This window comes from Lampetra planeri, chromosome 4, assembly GCF_965212315.1.
Source record: "Lampetra planeri chromosome 4, kcLamPlan1.2.h2, whole genome shotgun sequence".
Lineage (NCBI taxonomy): Eukaryota > Metazoa > Chordata > Hyperoartia > Petromyzontiformes > Petromyzontidae > Lampetra > Lampetra planeri.
This window is the reverse complement of record NC_136110.1, coordinates 4,880,251-4,900,016: the sequence shown is the minus strand read 5'-3', so window position 1 is coordinate 4,900,016 and position 19,766 is coordinate 4,880,251. Positions and strand designations below refer to the sequence as shown.

Sequence of the window (19,766 nt, the reverse complement as noted above, 5' to 3'; positions counted from 1 at the left end):
TTAAAACATATTCTAAACTATATTTAAGTGCTATGGATGTATTCCCAAGTGCCAGCATAGATGTGTCATTGTAAGTAAGAAGTTTTAACCAGCAGTAGGTTTCAATAATTTTATGCATCCCTGGTTTTATTACCTGGAAAGTACAATTTAATTCTAATTAAAAGTCATGTTAATGCTACAATGTAGACGATTGCACAGCGAGCCTTAATCGTATTTCTACTTTAAATATTGCACACCTTGGACACATTGGCATGATGGCCAAAGTTAATTATTGTTCGCAGGTACATTTGATACACGTTACTATGCAAAAATGATGGCACTCTTCAGAGATAGTTGATTTTAATACCGTAGTGTTTACTGTTTCATGAGATTACACGTTGGCTCTGCAAATTCAACTAACAAACACTATTTGATGGACATCTTCAGTAGCAGAGCAGTCACATAAATGAGTGAATGATTGTTATGAGTTCTTGAGGCCATGCCCTCTCTAGTTTGCTTTTCAGTCGAAATTAATGTCATTCCCGTGTTGAATTTAACCTTTTCTGGGATTGAGATTTTCTTTCTTAATCTTTATACCATTACAGCAGTTGTTGAAGATGACAGATCGAAGCACATATTTGGCATGAATCTGTCTTCAGATATTATTTGTAAATTAAAAACTCGCAGTTGCTATGCACAGCCCCAAAAGGCCTTGCCAGCAACAAACAGCATGATTGAATATGTTAGCATATGTTAGCTCTTATCGGCATATACCGCGTAACAATGTATTCACCTTGACTCACCTTCATTGGTAAGGCCTTGATACAAAAAAAATCATTTTGCTGGTTTATATAAGTAATCTAAAATTAAGAGAGGCAGGGCCTTTAGTTTTTATGTCCCTTTCATCTGGAGTTCCATCCCAAGTCGTATTGAAAATGCAGGCACAGTGGAATATTTTAAGTAAAATTGAAAAACATTTTATTGCATTAGCTTATCCTTGAGCTGGATCAATATTCCAATTGTTTATATTATTGCCTGAGCTTTTATTGTGAAGTACCTTGAGATGCTCTGCATGAACAGCACTACATAAAAGCAAAACGAATTGCACTGCATGCATCGTTAAGGTAAAAATGCCTGTGAAATGTATTACGTGTGTGAAAGCGTGATTAGTTAAGCACGTGTATGTCGGTATGCAGTGTACTGGTATGGTTTAATGATTATCTTACTTGTAACTATTTCATCACGAGACAAACACACCACTCTGCACATAACTTTCGAGCCGTATTTCACATGCTTGTCAAAATGTCACAGAGAACACACGATTCACCCCAAACCTTTTACCGAGAACATGTTGCTCAATCTTCATGGGCTTGCAATGTAAAAATATCCTGCCTGCTTTTTGGAAACAATAATTTTTATGTTTTTTTTTAAACCAAACATCGTAGTCCTGTAATACAGGTCCAACATGTCTTTGCCTCAATATAGTCACGACACATTCACATTTTAAGAACAGTGAATTGTCACGTGAGGATAAAGTGCTCAGGGTGGTGGTAGCATGCGCACAGTGTTTAGCGCACTACACTAAGAATCCAGTGTGAAGTTCCTGGTAATGGCTTACACGGAACAGCTATTTGTGTTTAGTTTATTGTCCCACCCCCCTACCTCCGATTAGCACGGCTGGCTACGAACGGTGCGAAAGAAGTTCAACATACAATCATCAGTGGCGAGAGATAATTCAACCCGAATTGGTTCATCCCTCCTTCATCGACTCGCACTGACCAGCATGCTGAATTAAGGTAAAGTAACCCCACGACCGATATGGCAGTGGATTGACGAAGTACTGTGAGTTTATTTTTCTTTATTATTATTGGTTATTTATATGATTGTCGAGGAAAGGAGATCGCCGGTTGAAATTGCCATCACATAACTAAAGACTGTGGCCACACATTGATTAATACCATTCGAAACGCACACCTTAAGTTATACGCCGAGGTAGACAGCGTCATAATTGTAATTCCTGCAATTGAGATTAAAAACAGAATGCCAAAAAAACATATGCTGTCTCCAACTAAAGCCACCACCAAGCACCCATTGAGCAGACGGACTGAGCAGGGAGTAATGCTTTAGAACTGTAAAACGAAGGTGTCTGCCTGGTTGCCGTGCCTGTTCCGACACGTCTGCAAGACAAAGCCCATGGAGCTGCAATTGCATTCCAATAGGAGGCTGCATCTCCCGCTGACACATGTTGGCAATTTGCAGGATGTGCTCACATCTATGCATTATTTACATCCGAGACCTTGGCATGGTGCGGTGCCTAGAGCATGCGGGGGGTCTGCCACGTACCGCAAGTTCGCATGAAGTGGCTTGGTAACAGAGGTCGCAACCGGGTACCCGATACCCGTACCCTACCCGATACCCGGCTACCCGTACCCGGCCGGGTACGGGTACGGGTACCCGTTTGCGACCCTGGTGCGGCCGGGTACGGGTAGGCCGTGAGTCACTGGTGAGTAACTGTTTGTCACTCATTTCCCAACATCTTGTCTCTTCTCACAATTCAAGTTCCTAGAATCAACCCACCCGCGCCTGCAACATGGCTTCATCCCAGAGGTCGCAATCGGGTACCCGATACTCGTACCCTACCCGATACCCGGCCAGGTACGGGTAGGGTACGGGTACACGTTTGCGACCCTGGTGCGGCCGGGTACGGGTACGGGTAAGGAATCAAAACCCGTTTGCGACCTCTGCTTGGTAACCCTTACTCAATATGCCAATACCTGCCGGCCACGCGTGCTATACAGCTGTCCGTGGAGCAGTTGTATCAAACGTAGTGCACGTGGGCCCGACCCGGCCCCTCAAGCCCCTTCCTCCGGCCCGCCACGTGTTTAATTTGTGTTACTTGAATTTGAAATTGAAGAAGGGAGATTTGGTGCGCGCCCTGCCACAACTCACGTAAAAATTAACTCTCTTTTCCCGCGCTTTCAGATTTTGAATCGGTAAATCCGTACCGTATTGTCATGCTTCTCATTTTCGAAGGCCCCAACAATATATATGCCCACTCGGAAGTGCATTTGAATCCAAAGCGGCCCCGCTGTCCGACTGAGTTTGACACCCCCTGGCCTGGAGAGAGCGTCTATCTCTCCATCAACAAACACAACGAGAAAATGTTCCAGCTCACGGTGTACGGCAGCACTTGCAGCCCTGTGCCGAGCCTGCGATAATACAAACAAAACCCATATTATTAACCCATATGTACGTGTACATGTAAAGCCATTCTCTTTTGTCATTCCCCTGCTAGATGAGGGCATCCTCACAACGGGTCGCGGGGGTTATTTGAACATACTTCGCCACGCTGGTCAGTGGGGATTGGTGTAGGCGGGGAACATAGACGGTGGAAGTGGAGTACAGTACAGCGGGGTGGTTTTTGGCTCACCGCCCTCTGCTGCCCGCAACGAAGTCATGCCGCAGCTGATAGCACCTGCTTTTCGCCATCAGTGGATGAACCATCCAAGCACTATCCGGGCTCAACTTCTAAGATTTGATGAGATTGAGCGCTTATTCCGGGTGAATTTGGTCACGAGCGTAACACAAAATGAAAACATAAGCCAAACAATTGTTGGACAATTCCAAAATGTGATCATGTTGTAAACAATTGTGTTATTTAGCGTGCCTGTTAACGACCTGGCTAACAACCGAATGGCCACATTTCTGGGAGCGCATGAGTAGCCGTGACAAATGCTCATGAGCACTAAGCAATTATGTTAGTTGGCTAGAGAACGGTTGGGGAATTTGTTGTTAAGGATTGTTACACTCTAAAGCCATCCTATATTCACATGTATAAGTCACCAATCCATGCAGAACGTATAAGCACTGCATTCGGGTCATTGGATGCATGATGTATGCCAAGATTGTTTTTTTACGTAAAATTATAAATGTAGCATGTTGTGCACTGTCAAAGTTAACTACTTGCTGGATTAAACAATACTTAATTTGCATTATGAAAAGTTGGTCATGAACTTTTATACATGTACATGTGCGGCCAATGCGCTTAAAAATATATAGTTTTAATCAATGTATACTACCCGCTCTGACGTATGGTACATAAATGTGGTCGATAATAAATGGAACAAAAACTAAAAAGACTCCAAAAAAGCATGGAGAAATGCTTCCTTGAGAGACAGAAAGAGGAACTCATGGACGAGAGAACATATGCAGGTGAAAGACATAATTCAAACTGTTAAGGGGAGTAAGTGGGCTTGGGCTTGACATTGAGGCAGCCAAGGCATGGAACACATCCAAGTGGAGAAGGAGCGATAGAATCAGCGCGCGTGCATGTGCTGGGTAGATTGTGGATCACAGGAGATGGCTGATGATAATGGTGACACGTTGAGCCGCAACACGCTTTGCGTGGCGAGCCCTTTTGTTTATCCACTGCTGGATGAGGGGCACTCCATACCTAAACCCCATGAGATTTTGCATGGAAAAAAAACGCTTAAGGGGTCTAACAAGTGTTTTTCTTTAAGTATGTGCTGCAAATCGGAAAAAAAACACCTTGCTTTGAGCCAGTCACTCCAGAAATGCGAGTGTCAGCTCCACAAACTTATTTTTGCCCCTAAGCCTTCATAAAAAAACATGCACACGTTAAACAAAGAATCGCATGCTTTGTTATATTACATAACGATGTTGGATAGAAATCAACACACGTAATGTTACAGCTATCAATTGAAAGTGAATTATCAAAAAAGGTTCGGTTGAAATACTATGTATGCAACGATGCAATCTTTGCATTTACCATTGTCACATCAGCACACGCAAGTAAAAGTTTCACTTTTTCTCAGTGTGTTGTCAGCACACTGTGGAAACATGTTGCTCATGAGGGTTGCTTGACCGGACTTCATCGCGCTCATTGGTGCAGATCGGTGAAGGTGTGGAGGGGGTGACCCAGGACCAGTTCGGATTTCTTGAGAGGATCATTGTAGTAATAATCTTCATCATTCAATAATCTACAGCCCGTTGCCACTCTACTGCCGGATGAAACCCTCTCCATTGTATGTCTATCAAGGGGGTCGTTTGACCATACTTCACCATCCTGGTCCATGTTGATTACTGGAGGCGAGGCGGGGGGGCAGGATATGTTCAGATATCGATCACCACTGGTGTCAGCCTTGGCCACCAATCAAACTCCAGTCAATGGGTTCACTGCTTCCCACCTTAAATAATTTAGTGTAAAATTGTAACATTTTACCGTAAAAAAGTAAGTAAGAAATACTTATGTTGTACTTTACATGTGCAGACGCGATACTGGGAACCACCAAATGTAATTTTTTATTTCTATTAAAATATATTATCGAAATTAAAACATTTGCTTCACATCTTTTCATATATATATTGGACATTTTAGACTTCATGAAAACCCGGTAATATAAACAGTTATCAGGGATTGCAATGGAATTGTAATTACAATGGAATGAAGAGGGTAATTGAAATCTGAATCAAGCCCTGCCTCGTAAGAGCCTTCTCCATACTTCTGTTACTACACATCCATTTCTCCCCCACTTCTCGCACTTTGTAAAAACAAGTCGCGCTCTTGACCGCAAGCCTGATCAATAACATCCACTCTTGCCACGTGTTTATTCACCAAACCCTGCAAACTGCCTTGTTTACCATACGCCGAACAAATGAACACGATAACGAAACGGCCGGACACATTGCCACGCAAACGTTCACGCAACTTAGCAGAGACTGCCGCCAAGTGGTGGCACTCAAAATACCATCAACCAAATCCACAATGTGCGGAACATTGAAACCGTGCTCCAACACTCTTGGGGGGTAATTTCAGACGGAGCTGTCCGGGGCTGAGTTACGGAAAATACCACAGCCCCCCCCCAACCACGTCGCTTTTCTGCAGCTCGTGATTATTGGGGGGCTGGTAGGCCCCGTGGCAAATTAAGCCCTGTCCACACTTACCAACATAATATTGATACTGCAGTCCATAGGCTGTATTGTGACAATCGGATTAATTATGACTTTGAAATTATAATCCGGCGGAATACGACAATTAGGGATTACGGTACACAAAAACAGCCTATGACCAAACTATGAGGAATGATATTCTTGGTTCTCTCGGTAAAGTCACGTAGAAGGGAAATAATAAAATAATAATAAATTAAACAATAAAATGTTCACGACGTTTCAATTGCAACACAATCAATCATCATCAGGTGTGAAAACCACAGCAATAATTTTATTTTTTTTAAGTGCCGGGTTTTTTTCTCAAAAAAATTCTTGCTGTGGTTTTCACACCTGATGACGATTGCTTGTGTTGCAATCGAAACGTCGTGAGAATTGTATTGTCATTTTATTATTATTATTTTATTATTTCCCTTCTACGTGACTTTACCGAAAGAACCAATAATATGAATCCCTGCAGTCACGAAAGCTTTAAATCGAAATATGAGGAATGAGCCCGATATTTTCGTATCTCTTAAGCTAAGCAGGTCTGAGCCTGGATAGCGCTTGATTTGGATGAGCACCAAACACAAACGGAAGGTGCAGTAGAGGGCAGTGCAGAGGGGCAGTGAAGTTGATCTGCCCCCCCCCCCCACCGAGCGGCAATGACAAGAGTGGTGAAGTATGGTCAAACAATCCAAACGACCGACACGTCGCGGGTGGACGCATTCATCCAGCAGTGGAGTGACACCAAAAAAAACACCTTCCCTGCACATACACTCGTACGTGAACACAGCCACTGGCTTTAAAGAGTTGGCGAATGACTAAAAGCTGAGTGGTGTTGTTGTTGGTATGAAGTCGCCCCCTGTTGGGTGTAATGTGAAAGACTACGAAGCCAAGGCCGCCGAATGTCATCTTCGGCACAACGGCGTTTGTTAGCCCCCGTCACTTTGTCAATCTGCGAAGCACATCCGTGAAGGATAATGCTTGACTTGAGCTCAGACGAACAGCCAACAGACAAGCGGCAAAGGTGGGAATGTTTCTTGTTCTGGTCCAACCCTAAAACAGAATAGCAACAACGTTGTAAGGTTACTGCTGATATGTTTGTAACCACGTATGGACTTTGTACGCACGTAAAGTTTCCGTCTTCTCTCTAGTTACAAACAACAATATAAAAAAAACTATCACAGTACACGATACGAACATGGAAATAATTCAATGGAGCTAATGGAATAACAATGAACCTATGTCCGATACTCTTGTGTGCGTGTTATGTCCGTATAGACAAGAAGAGTGAGCAAACGAAACAACTTCTGCCGAATTTAACCGACGAGGCACTGGGCTACCCGAGATATATAAGTGGTGGCATTGTGCGCAGTTTCCGTCACTTTAACGTGGGCGGTCACACAGCGTTGGCAATGGCGAAATAGACCAACGGGGCAAGCCAGAGAAGTCACCAATCCACACCAGAACATTGCCAAAATAAACTCAGAAGGCTTAAGAAGTAGAGCCACGCGTAATGGACCAATGGACACCTACGGTCAAAGAAAAATACGGCGTCGGTGAGTGAAGTTGAACTTTGGTTAAAGTGGACATTTGTGTGTCTTATTTGCATGGTGGCTCTTATGTATTTTTTTTCTGTGTGTTGCGTGTCTATGTTAATTCATCACGAAGCGGTATTTAACGTGAATATTTCACTTTCACGCAGCTGTTTCTCTGCTTGTTTTGTTGCAGATACTTGTACGAAACTTCTAAAATAACACTGCCAGCGCATTATTGATTTAAGCAGATGTTAGACGCGAGTTTGTGATGTCATGAAATTTGTTAATGCTACGGCGTAAAAAATCAATATACGTTGCTGTCGTCTTAACATTGCCTGTACGTATGTCGATTTATACATATCTACTGCAACTCTGTGTCATTTATTTAACCAGATAGAAGCTCGATTCATGTATAATCATTATGTTCTTGCTCGAGTTTCCTGGAAAATAGTGTAATTGGGCAGGCGTAATTAATTGACTGCCTGTCAGTTTTTATTTTATTTGCTGCAGTATTTGAACATTGGCTTGAACACACCCGCATGCGTGTCAGCCGTGACGGTGACAAGGTCTCTCACGTTAACTTTGGCGCACATTATGAGAGATGCTGCGTTGGTTACAGCGGACTGGACTCGCAATTCAGAGAGAGGTCACCAATTTTATTTCCCGTCGCGGCAGTTAAATTCCCGTTATGACCGCCTCTGCCCACCCAGCGGTTTCCTGTATAAAAATGGGTTCACAACAGTTAGACGATCACCAAGTCACGCGTGGTGGGGTGAAGTGTGGATATTCCCACCTCTTCAAGACGTCTGCCCAACGTGAAACACGAGGGGTCAAACTATCCCAAAGCTCCCTGCGAGTGGAGACTCCTTCCGCCAGCAGTGTCGCGTGAAAAGGCATTGCAGGGCCGCGCCTTTATATTTTTATACCGATGGGATAATGTGGTGCAATTTGTCACTTTCGATGCACGTAGATGAATCTACGGGCTAGAAATAGGAATTGGACGCACGACAACCCAGCCACCTCCAGCGGTTGAATTTAAGATTCTGTCTGTACACCCTTTTGCCGTGCTAATTGATGCGCCAAGAGCCAAAACTTGCCCAAGCTTGCCGACGACGGTGGTGATGAATGCAATGGAGGACAGGGCTTATAACATTAATCAATAACGGTTTGCCTTGTTAACAGATGTCGCCGCATTCCTCAAAAATCGCCTGAGTAATGTTTAGTGGGTTTAGGGGAGGAAAAAAGGGACGGAAGAGCAAATGTTAATGTATTTCCAAAACTACTTAAAATGTCGTTGAAAATAAATTGCAACTATAACACCGGAATTCTTCCTCACAAATGATAAATAGCAAACACGGGTTTACACCCGGAAAAAAAAAACATTCTCTACGTGCACACACAGTGTGGAATGCGATTACAAAATCCATATCTTCTATGGGCCATTGGAAACGGCAATGTTGTTGTCACATGCGCTTCCCCTGCAGCTTAAATTACAATACAAATATAAATGTTCAAAAAACATGTGACAATGCCGTGGAAAATAATTTGTCAATTGTTTGGACAGCAAAGCTGTCAAACACAAACCAATCATCTAGATGTCAGGCCAGAACTGCTCGTGTTTTTAGACAGTGTTAGAGGTTTTATATATATACTGTATATATAAAATGGCTTAGCACAGTAATCTCTTATCCGACAGAGCCAGGCATATAAAAGGGGAAGTGTGCTCACCATATGGTGGAAACGTGAATTCACCACACACTGCGCTGTGTGTTTCCTTATTTCTGTGTGCTGGTGGCTGCGAGGGTTTACACAACCAGCCGAAGCTTGCTTTTCGGTAACTTCCTTTTCCAAGCGTGCAATGAGTAAACGTATCGTGTAGACAAGTCGCAACATGTAGTTTTACGTTCCGGTCAGGTGACCTTTGAGACACAGTCTCACACTTAGCACACTATATTGTGTTTTCTCTTCCAAGACGTCTGGCCAGCAATGAATAAAAAGCCAAATTCTCTCTCTCGAGGGGCACTTTTAGAGCTCCTTCAGGTACAGGCTCCTGCCGCCAAACGTGGCATGTGAAGGAGAACTTGCAGGGTTGCGCCTTTACCACCTTTTGGGTATAAATTTACAACTGTAAACTGTAAAATTTTACAGCTTTTAAAATTCTAGTTTTTGCTCTAACTCAACATCAGCCATTTGACGAAGAAGAAGACCACCTTTTAGCTTTACCTTATGTTACAAATAGATTTAAGATGCTACGTTTAAACGAGACAGATTTTAGTTTTGTTTAAAACAAGATGCTGCACCGTTCTTATAAATATTTGCACTGAGCCATCGGCAGGTGTTTTTGGAAGCCATGTGTTTGTGTAGTTGTACAGTTTAGAGGAATTTACACATTCATGCTCGCCGTTGTCTCCGACTTCATAAATAAGGAATGTTGAAAACATTGAGCATGGAGGTGAGGTGAACATTCTTTTTTCTCACTGGGAAGACAATATTGCCCGGCATATTTATGAGCATGTGGCGTGTGCCGCAAGAGCCTTTGGCTGCCCCCATGGTCGTGAGATCGTCCAGTGAGTTTAGAAGGGGGGATGTGAATCAATGGAAGGTGACCTCGGGTCCAAGCAGCCACGAAGGCAATCAATTCTGAAACAATTGTTGTGGATCGTTGTAATGGTTAATATGGCACATCAGGCCATTTAGGTGGCAGATTCTCAGAAGGAAATTGGAATTTCCCGTGGCAGTCTTGATGATTTTGAAAACGCATTTAGGCGTGTCCAGCCGGTCCGGACTATCGCATCTGACCCGCGTAATTTATCACTCAGCTAATGTCCCCGTTATTAATGAGTCAGGATGGAGTGAAACTGATTTATAGCCACGAAGACCTGGAAACTTATATTAAACCCATAGATCCTCCAAATTACACAATTTCAAACAACATTAGAAACAATTTTAATTCTGATTTAAAAACAAAAGTTAACTAATTTCAGCCAAAATTAACTGTTGTTTTAAAAGTTCTGACGTAAACAATATATATACACCTCACATATATATGTGGTAGTGATAATGCTAATTCCTCAATAATGTCCTTCGCGAATACAAATTGAAAGTAGTAAAATAATAAAACAATATTTTTTTGGTTACAATTGCTAAACCTTTGTAAATAAAAAATATAAAATTTCTTTAAAAATGATATAATTACAGAAAATTACTTTTTGGGGTTTCAATAGTTCTCAAATAAGCAGTGAGCAAGGGTATGAAACATAGTCCTGTGTCCAGCATACCCACGGGGACATGTTTTTGTGTCCAATCGAATCTCATATTCCCAATTTCAGACTAATAGATAAATCACTCTGGGGATACAATATGCCCACATTCGAGCTGGGCTGGATAAATTTGTGGGACAAATGCTGGAAGCCAAGAATAGCCAAAGACCTCACTCTGAACAGGTCATCGGAGACATGTTCAATTCATCTATCTCACTCCAAGTGGGAATCTTAAGTTATGATTTCTACAGCATAGATTTCCAATATTCAGTCCTGTTTTTGCAGTACTTTATATACGTACAATAGTTTATATGGTTACACTATTTTATGATGTAGGTAAGTAAGTAAAGTTGCGTTTTAGACTTAAACATTCATTAAATATATATGGATATATATATATTTAATGAATGGCTTTTTCTGGATCCACTGCTGGATAAATGTCTGCCCATGCCTTTCAATCGTGAGAGTTATTTTTGCCCATATGTAAACAAAGTTGGTCAGTGCATATGCTTAGGTTTTTTCGGTAAAGTCACGTAGGTAAAACATTAAAATTAAAATTAACAAAAGTAAAATAAAAAATAAAAATTTAAATAAAAATCACGACGTTTCGGAGGCAACACAAGCCTCCGTCTTCAGGTGGAACCGTTACAGCTGTCGTGCTGTGACGGCTCCACCTGAAGACGGAAGCTTGTGTTGCCTCCGAAACGTCGTGATTTGAATTTTTTATTATTATTTTTATAACAAAATTTTATTTTTATTTTTTATTTTACTTTTATTAATTTTAATTTAAATGTTTTACCTACGTGACTTTACCGAAAAAAAACCTAAGAATATGAATCCTTGCAGTCACGAAAGCTTCAAATCTAGAATTGGTCAGTGCAGGTTGGTAAAGGGAAGGGCCAGAATTATTTTATATATCACTTGTCACGAGTGTTAATTGTGGCCCTGTATCAAACTCAGGTCCCCAGTTTGATAGCGCAGTGCCCTTGACCACTGTGCAACTTGCTCCATTTCTTTTCAATAAAAACAAGTGCCACCCTGAAATGTCGTGCTCACACCGCTGCTACTGAGAAGGGCATCCACTAGAGGGAGCTCGAGCGAAACCCCTCGAAAGTTTAGTTTGACCTACTTTAGCACAGTGATGAGGAACATCTTGTAAGAGGTGGGAGAAACTGCATTTTATCCCATGGCGTGCTGCCTGCCAATCGACGAACTATGATGAACCCAGTTTTTACTGCCGAGTGGACAGAGGCAGAGGAATGGAAAGGCAGGGGAATGGAAAAACTAAATTGGCAAATCAGCTTCTGTGCCGATTTGCCTGATCATTATATCATGATAGGACTGTATCGCCATCTTTTAATCATCGGCCAACATAGAAAGTTATTTTTTTTATCTTGGTACAATTTTTGCGGGGTTCTGTCCATCAGTCCACCACGCGTGTGTTAATAAGCAGGCCATGCATTGTGATTTACCCAGAAAATGTGTTTTTTTTTGCAGCAATTTTCAATTTCACCTCTAAAGGACAGCATCAGCTTCCATTGTTTGTTGGAGATGCTGTGCACATCTATGAATGCTTTGAAGGTATGCAACGCCTTTTTAAAATAAATATTGTATGTCTTCATATTTTCAATGCTGAATATTCTCGAATGTACATTGCAATGACTCTTGGGAAATTGACGGCTTTGGACAAATATCCTCGTACATTCGACCTCCTGCAATTCTGCAACACTTATCCGTGACTCCGACTATACGTGATACCTGTCGGGCACATATAAACTCCTATTTATCCACACGCCTATTCTTATGATTGATAAATGTTGGTGAATGCTTTTTAGAACATTGTAATATTGTGTTTGTTTATTGCCCTCTTGTTTTATCGTTTTCTATTTAAGCCTTCAATGACTTTCATGTTTGTTTTTGTATCACAGGCTGGTATAGAGGATACTGCTTGAAAAGTCGTATTTGCAAGGTATGTCTGCAGTTTACGAACGTATAGAATAACATTTCCATAACTCGTGTATTTTAAAAGCGGTAACCCATTAAGTAAACCATTGTACTTAAAGAATTGTCATACAGAAACGAGACAACATAAACAGTAATGACTCCAGCATTTTAACAACATGTTTTTATTATATAAGAGTGCTTATTGACTATTAATGCAGAACCGTTTCCACTGAAACTCATGCTGCGGTACTGGCATGCAAAATGAAGGAATTTTAATTGCCTATTCTACTGAATTTCTTCTGCGTTCCAGGGAATATTCCCAGCGTCATACATATTGCTGAAGGAGGCTGTGGTGAAAAATCCGGGGTACGTGTAAGAGTGTATGGTCCATAAAGCTCCAACTGTAACATGCAACCTCATTGTTACTTTTTTTTTTATCTCTTATGAGATGTGCATTCATGCCATGGCAGGGCTCATTCATTTTTAAATAGTGAAGTTATTTTGACATCTTAAATGGAAATGGCAGCACATTCCAAACAGGTTTGTGGATATACGGTAATTTATCTAAAGGCTTGTGTCGCATATCCAGTATCCATTTTATTTAAGTATGACAGTTGTGAATTATGCAATGGTGAAATGGTTATCACGCAATAGACTCGCAATGGATATCCCACTGAATTTCGATTTAAAGCTTTCGTGACTGCAGGGATTCATCTTCTTGGTTCTTTCCCTTCTACGTGACTTTACCGAAAGAACCAAGAAGATGATATCCCACTGCTTCAAAAATTCTCCCACGGCAGTTGAAACAATGGGAAAGTCTCATGAATCCGTGTGTGGCGGGGTAAAATGTGGGTACTCGCTCCTCTTCAATGACATCTGGCCAGCATCAAAATGTGGGTCTAAGTACACTCTAAAGGGGCCCTCTAGGCCTCTCGCTCACTGAGGGCCCTTCTGCCAGCAGTGGCATGAGCAAGCCATTGCAGGGCTGTTGCCTTTAACTTTAATTATAAATTGTAAGGAAGTGAAAGCCACCTGCGCATAGGTATCATTGTCTTCCTTCCCAGTGTGGGGCTGACGGGTGTCCCTTCCCGTTATGTAGATTCATTACTCTAAATTCATCGCACGTGGCCTTGACAATTAACACTTAGCAGGTGCCCCGCATACACTGTATGCGATTCCAAAGAGAGATCTGTCGGTAACATATTGGTGGGAACTGAGCCTCATCGAACGAGTTTTTAATTATAAATATCAATATCAAATTGGCTTGCATTCTCCTCTGGAGTAATCTCCAGCAGTAAAAAAAAAACGCGGGCATGTAATTGTTTTTTAAAATTGCGTAAATATGCAAAAACCACATGTATGCGCGTAATCCCTGCTGTGCCGCTGTTACTTTTTAATGAAGACCAGTGCCCTAGATTATCATTAGAATGCTGTAGTTATATTGTTGCATATCTCTAAAGTTAAACCGTAGCACATGAGCTAATGCAATAATACTCCTGTAAGAGGATCATGTGTGAACTACAATCATCTGTCTCTTAAATTATTTTGCAATAATATTTGACGGCCCATTATATACGTGCCGATGCAATGCAGGAGGTCATGTGCTTATTTGATTCCCCTGAGTGCTCTCTTAGTTTTATAATGTTATTAAGATAATGCACAGCCTTCTGTCAATCCACTGCTGGACAAAGGCTTCCTCATGTCACTCACGGGGAGTCTTTTTGACCATGCCTCATCACGCTGGTCAGAGCATGTTGGTGAAGGTGGACGGGCTAAGATCAGTCCGGGCATCACTCGCCACCAATGTTAGCCATGGCCAAGAATAAAACTCGGCTCACTGGGTTTGTAGTGCACTGACATTCCATCCCTGTGTACTTCAGTAGACATTGGAAAATATTTACTCCGGATCACCAGGTTGAATTCAGATCACCGGGTTATTGGCGTAGCGCGCTAACCAATTTGCCACCGTTCCATCCCATGTTGCAATATTAGGCCACTGGAAATTGTAACACCGAAAGAAAACCCGCTGGTGCAGGAGATCACAAGTACTGTGCGAGAATGGGCCGGCATCTGTCGTCAGCTCTACCTGGTGAGATTGCCGGCGTAAATTGCCTTTAATAACAGTGCCATAGCATTTAGTGTCACTCATCGTGGCTTGATATTGCATAGTGTTTGCGATAATTGGCACACTTTGTTGTAAGTCGAATTGACACCGCTGCCTTGTCCCACTTAAGAACAACGATCAGAAGATGCTGAAGACCATGCGAGCTATGATGCGCGAGCTCCTGGAATGGCGTCTGCAGATTCTATCAGGGACACTACCCAAAGACGAACTTGCGGACCTCAAGCAGAAAGCCACTGCCTGCATGGACTACGGCAATAAGTATGGGGCAACCGTTGGGATGCACCACATACTCACTTCCCCTTTGAGTTAGACCGAAAGCAGCTTTTTCACATTCGGTTCAAATTGAGGCAAGAAATAATGAAAGTGAAGCTGAATATTTTGAGCACCGTTGGTTACGATGGACTGCGGTGGGGGCAAGGTGGGGCAAAGAGACAGATGGAGAGCAACAGGGAGAAATGCACAGATGGACAGAGGAATAGACAGAGACATGGAGAGACGAAATTATACAGAGGGAGAGACACGGTGAGACAGGGAGTGGCACATTGATACCGGGGGGATAGACACAAAGAGACAGAATGACAGAGGAATACAGAAAGAGACACACAGAGACAGTGGGGACAGAGGACTAAGATTGAGAGTGACAGAGGAAATTAGAGATAGACTCCGTAGTTTTGTGAAAAAAATGCAATCAAATTTAAGATTGAGCTTTGCATTCAAATTTGTCAGCAATTTAAGGGTAAAAACGTGATATTCAATGAATTCCTAGTTAATAGTAGGTATGTTATATTATTGGGTCTTTCGGTAAAGTCACGTAGAAGGGAAACAATAAAATAATAAAAACATAAAACAATAAAATTATCACGACGTTTCAACTGCAACACAAGCAATCATCAGACTGATGATGATTGTTTTATATTTTTATTATGTGATTGTTTCCCTTCTACGTGACTTTACCGAAAGAACCAAGAATATGAATCCCTGCAGTCACGAAAGATTTTAATCAAAAAGTAGGTATGTTTTTTCATAATACCATAATGAGCTAGCTTATCGATAGTAATGGAATGAATAAGCTACAAATGGTGTAACTATTGAATGTGCTGGTCAGTCACACGGCTCGTGTTGCACAAAATTGGTTTCCAGAAGAATAAATATGGAAAATAACACATGGAACTACATTTTATAATATACTCAAACTATATTAGTGCAATAACTTTGGGGACAAAAGTGAAACTTTATATTATCATAGAAAGCCAGTCTGCAAAATGGTTTATTTTGATTAGCATAGGGACCGGAATATGTATAATCTTATTCTCTGGATTATAAGATGCAGAACATCTTGTCAATTGGAGAATATGGTACACGAATATGCTGTACCTTCAATTATAGTGTGGTGGCTGATATTGTGGTGGATGTTGTTGTGGTGTCATCTATTGTTGTGGATGCTATTGTGGTGGTTGCTATTGTGGTGGATGTTGTTGTGATGGCTGCTATTGTGGTGGCTGCTATTGTGGTGGATGTTGTTGTGATGGCTGCTATTGTGGTGGCTGTTATTGTTGTGGTTGCTATTGTTGTGGCTGCTGTTGTGGTGGTTGTTATTGTGGTGGCTGCTGTTGTGGTGGTTGTTATTGTGGTGGCTGCTATTGTTGTGGCTGCTGTTGTGGTGGTTGTTATTGTGGTGGCTGCTATTGTGGTGGCTGCTATTGTGGTGGTTGCTATTGTTGTGGGTGCTATTGTGGTGGTTGCTATTGTGGTGGTTGCTATTGTGGTGGATGTTATTGTTGTGGATGCTATTGTGGTGGTTGCTATTGTGGTGGTTGCTATTGTGGTGGCTGCTGTTGTGGTGGTTGTTATTGCGGTGGTTGCTATTGTGATGGTTGCTATTGTGGTGGTTGCTATTTTGATGGTTGCTATTGTGGTGGATGTTATTGTTGTGGATGCTATTGTGGTGGTTGTTATTGTGGTGGCTGCTATTGTGGTGGCTGCTATTGTGGTGGTTGCTATTGTGGTGGAGGCTATTGTGGTGGAGGCTATTGTGGTGAATGCTGTTGTGGTGGTTGTTATTGTGGTGGATGCTATTGTTGTGGCTGCTGTTGTGGTGGATGTTATTGTTGTGGAGGCTATTGTGGTGGTTGCTATTGTGATGGCTGCTAGGACACTGGGGCTGGATCTTGTTGTTCGTGACGTGAACGGAAATATGCTGGACCCTGATCAGAACAGCACAATCAGCCTGTTCCGTGCGCACAAAGCAGCGACTGCCCTGGTGGAGGAGCAGATACAGGAGAAGGTGAGATGTGGTGCTGGCCCAGATGAGGGTGCTCGAACAACCAGCCAGCATGTATGATGTTGAGCGTTTAAGCGGCACCATTATGTCGTTTGTCTAAATCCGTGTCTCTTCTCGTTGGTGGTGGTTGACATGGCCAAGCAGTAGCGCGTTTGGCACCTTGTTGCAGAATTTCGCGGTCCAAGCCACAGGCCACACTGGTTAATACTGTGGGTATTGCAAACATGAAATAATCATTGTCTGCTTCATGGTGGTCGTTATATATACGTATAAAAAAATTCAGTAGGCAATTTGTGCCGGTGTCATGCTCCAAATTTGTCGATATTGGAATATTATTTTGCAAATGACTTAATATGAATAAACAATAGTCCATATCGCCCCACTACTGACAGACTGATGGCCAATTGCAGGGTGGTGCTTCGTCACTTTCCGTCATAGAAGGGCAGCTCTCAATAGCCAGTCCGTAAGGCTAACAAGTATAACCTGTAAAAACAAAATTTTTCACTATAAATGCTTTATATGCGTGGCGGCTAGAGTCCTCTCGTCCTCTGGCTTGAGATGGCTGCCACCTATGGGTCAGATGATTGCCTGGCAGCATTAAGCAGTTGGTAATTAAATATAATATTTTTGTCCTAAAAAGTGTAAAATTTTGGAAAAAAAAATTTTGACGAACATTAATTGTCACGCACAACGAGTCTGTGTGGAAAATGTCAGCTCGATTGGATCACGGGAAGTGGGTTAAAAAACGACCGAAAGATTTGCACGGTCCTAAGCAAGCAAGCAAGTGAACTTAATATAAAGGATTTAAAATGAGAGAAAGCAAACGACATCTGAGTATAGGAATGGTTGCAATTCAATGAGATGTGAGGGTATTTGAGATGCTGGAGCATTTAAAAGTAAGCGCCTAACAAACGCAAATCCTGATTTTTTTAATTCTCTGTTGCAGTCTAAGAAACACAACAGCGAGATGACAAAGTGGACGCATTTCTCCGCCACTCACTCGTACAGCCTGTTTGTCGTGCTGAAGAACTTCGTCTACCGGATTAGGGAAGAGGCCGAGGTGTTAATGGCTCTGTACGATCCCAAAGAAAATCGATTTCTGAGGTATTCCCCTTTCCTTTGATAACAGGCGCTATGCAGTGGAGTGCACTGTCTGTCCTGTACCTCTCTGAACTGAGGTTGGTGGAAATTGGTGCCGAAAAGAAAGTGACATTTGATGAGACTGAAATGATTTTTGTGACTGAAATGTAGTTGAATCTTAAAACATAGTGCCCACTTAAAAGTCGTACAAGTACGAAATTTGAGTGTGAGTCATTGTCATACTGGGGTCCATGGTTTAGGTGTGTTGGTCACGGAGATGGGTTGACTGTACTTCACCACGCTGGTTAGTGGGGGTTGTTAATTTTGATTCATGTTGTTTTTTCTGACATTATGTGAACGAAAAGACACAAATTCACCCGTTTTCTCATTGAAAATAGGTAAATTTCAAAATATCACTGTCCTGGTCACAAAAGCAAAGTTTGTGGGGAATAATAGCCATTTTCTGTACTTTTAAGGCATAAGCAATTCGAAAATACACTTACTACACAGGAAAAAAAAATGTTACACTGTGTTATTAGTGATGTGGATATGGGCACAGTTGTAGTTATAATTGATATTATTTTAAGCATAAGTATTCACGAAAAAAATCGTAAGCTTTAATTATATATTACAGGGCATGCACTTAGAGATTTTGGGGTGCAACTTATTGCTTATAAAGCATGCTCCTTTTTTGTCACTATTGTTACAAACACAAATTATCCAGTGTAGATATAGTTTATGTTGTAAAGCTCCGGGAGTAAACGTTTTTTTAAGAGTGAAAATAATAAATAAATCAGGAAATCGTTCATGCTTCGTGACAAAGGAAAATGCAAACATCAGGCATTTCTTTTAAAAAGTAAGAAAACGGCTGAGGTTTTTTTTGCATGAGCAGATCTACTTTTACCATGCCTTTTTTTTTATAAAATAAAAATAAATTCTGATGACTATGTTAATATTCTTCTTCTTAATCCTGCCTCAGTGAGAATTACATGGTCCGGTGGGGCAAACAAGGCCTGCCAAAAGAAGTGGAGTTGCTGCACAACACGCGGGTTGTGTTCACGGTAGGTCGGATCCATGACGCACGTGTCGGATAAAACGACACCGGCTGCATTTCATTCATCGTGACCGCCTCTGTATGTATGGATGCTGAACTTTTTTTTCACCGTACGTAGCCAACCGTGCTAATAAACAAACTGAACACAAAAATCTGTTTTACGTAAGTCATTACCAGGAACCTAACACTGGATTCTTAGTGGAGTGCGCTGACCACTCTGTGAGTGCTACCACCACCCTGGGCACTTTATCATCACGTGACAATTCATTGTCCTTAAAATGTGAAGGTGTCCTGCCTATTCTGAGGCAAACACATTGGACCTGTCAGTTGCTTGGCACGTAAAGACTCACCGATTGAAAATGCCTTTGTACGTGCATATAAGCATTTGCTTCATTTTAAATCGATGAAAACGGAAGCCGCTGAAACTGCACACTTTTAAATCGAGATTGAAAACGAATTTCTTTGGAACTGATTTTTGTATTTAGTTTGTTGTCCTTCCCCCGGTTGGCTACGTACAGTGCGAAAGAAGTTCAACATACTTCCATATGTGAGATGT

General features: G+C 41.8%; 1 protein-coding gene across 2 annotated transcripts in view; it reads left to right on the top strand.

The window, feature by feature from the left end:
• The first annotated feature begins 6,816 nt into the window (after window positions 1–6,816).
• The window catches only part of LOC144717603 (dedicator of cytokinesis protein 1-like), a 214,263-nt gene continuing 201,313 nt past the window's right edge, over window positions 6,817–19,766 (top strand). For both annotated transcript variants that reach the window (XM_078593098.1, XM_078593097.1), the window contains exons 1-10: window positions 6,817–6,955; window positions 7,210–7,487; window positions 12,224–12,307; window positions 12,655–12,695; window positions 12,981–13,036; window positions 14,663–14,759; window positions 14,905–15,053; window positions 16,947–17,079; window positions 18,023–18,180; window positions 19,136–19,217. In XM_078593098.1, coding sequence (XP_078449224.1) covers window positions 7,445–7,487; window positions 12,224–12,307; window positions 12,655–12,695; window positions 12,981–13,036; window positions 14,663–14,759; window positions 14,905–15,053; window positions 16,947–17,079; window positions 18,023–18,180; window positions 19,136–19,217 — 843 coding nt within the window. In that variant the 5' untranslated portion in view covers window positions 6,817–6,955; window positions 7,210–7,444. The remainder of the gene's footprint in view (window positions 6,956–7,209; window positions 7,488–12,223; window positions 12,308–12,654; window positions 12,696–12,980; window positions 13,037–14,662; window positions 14,760–14,904; window positions 15,054–16,946; window positions 17,080–18,022; window positions 18,181–19,135; window positions 19,218–19,766) is intronic.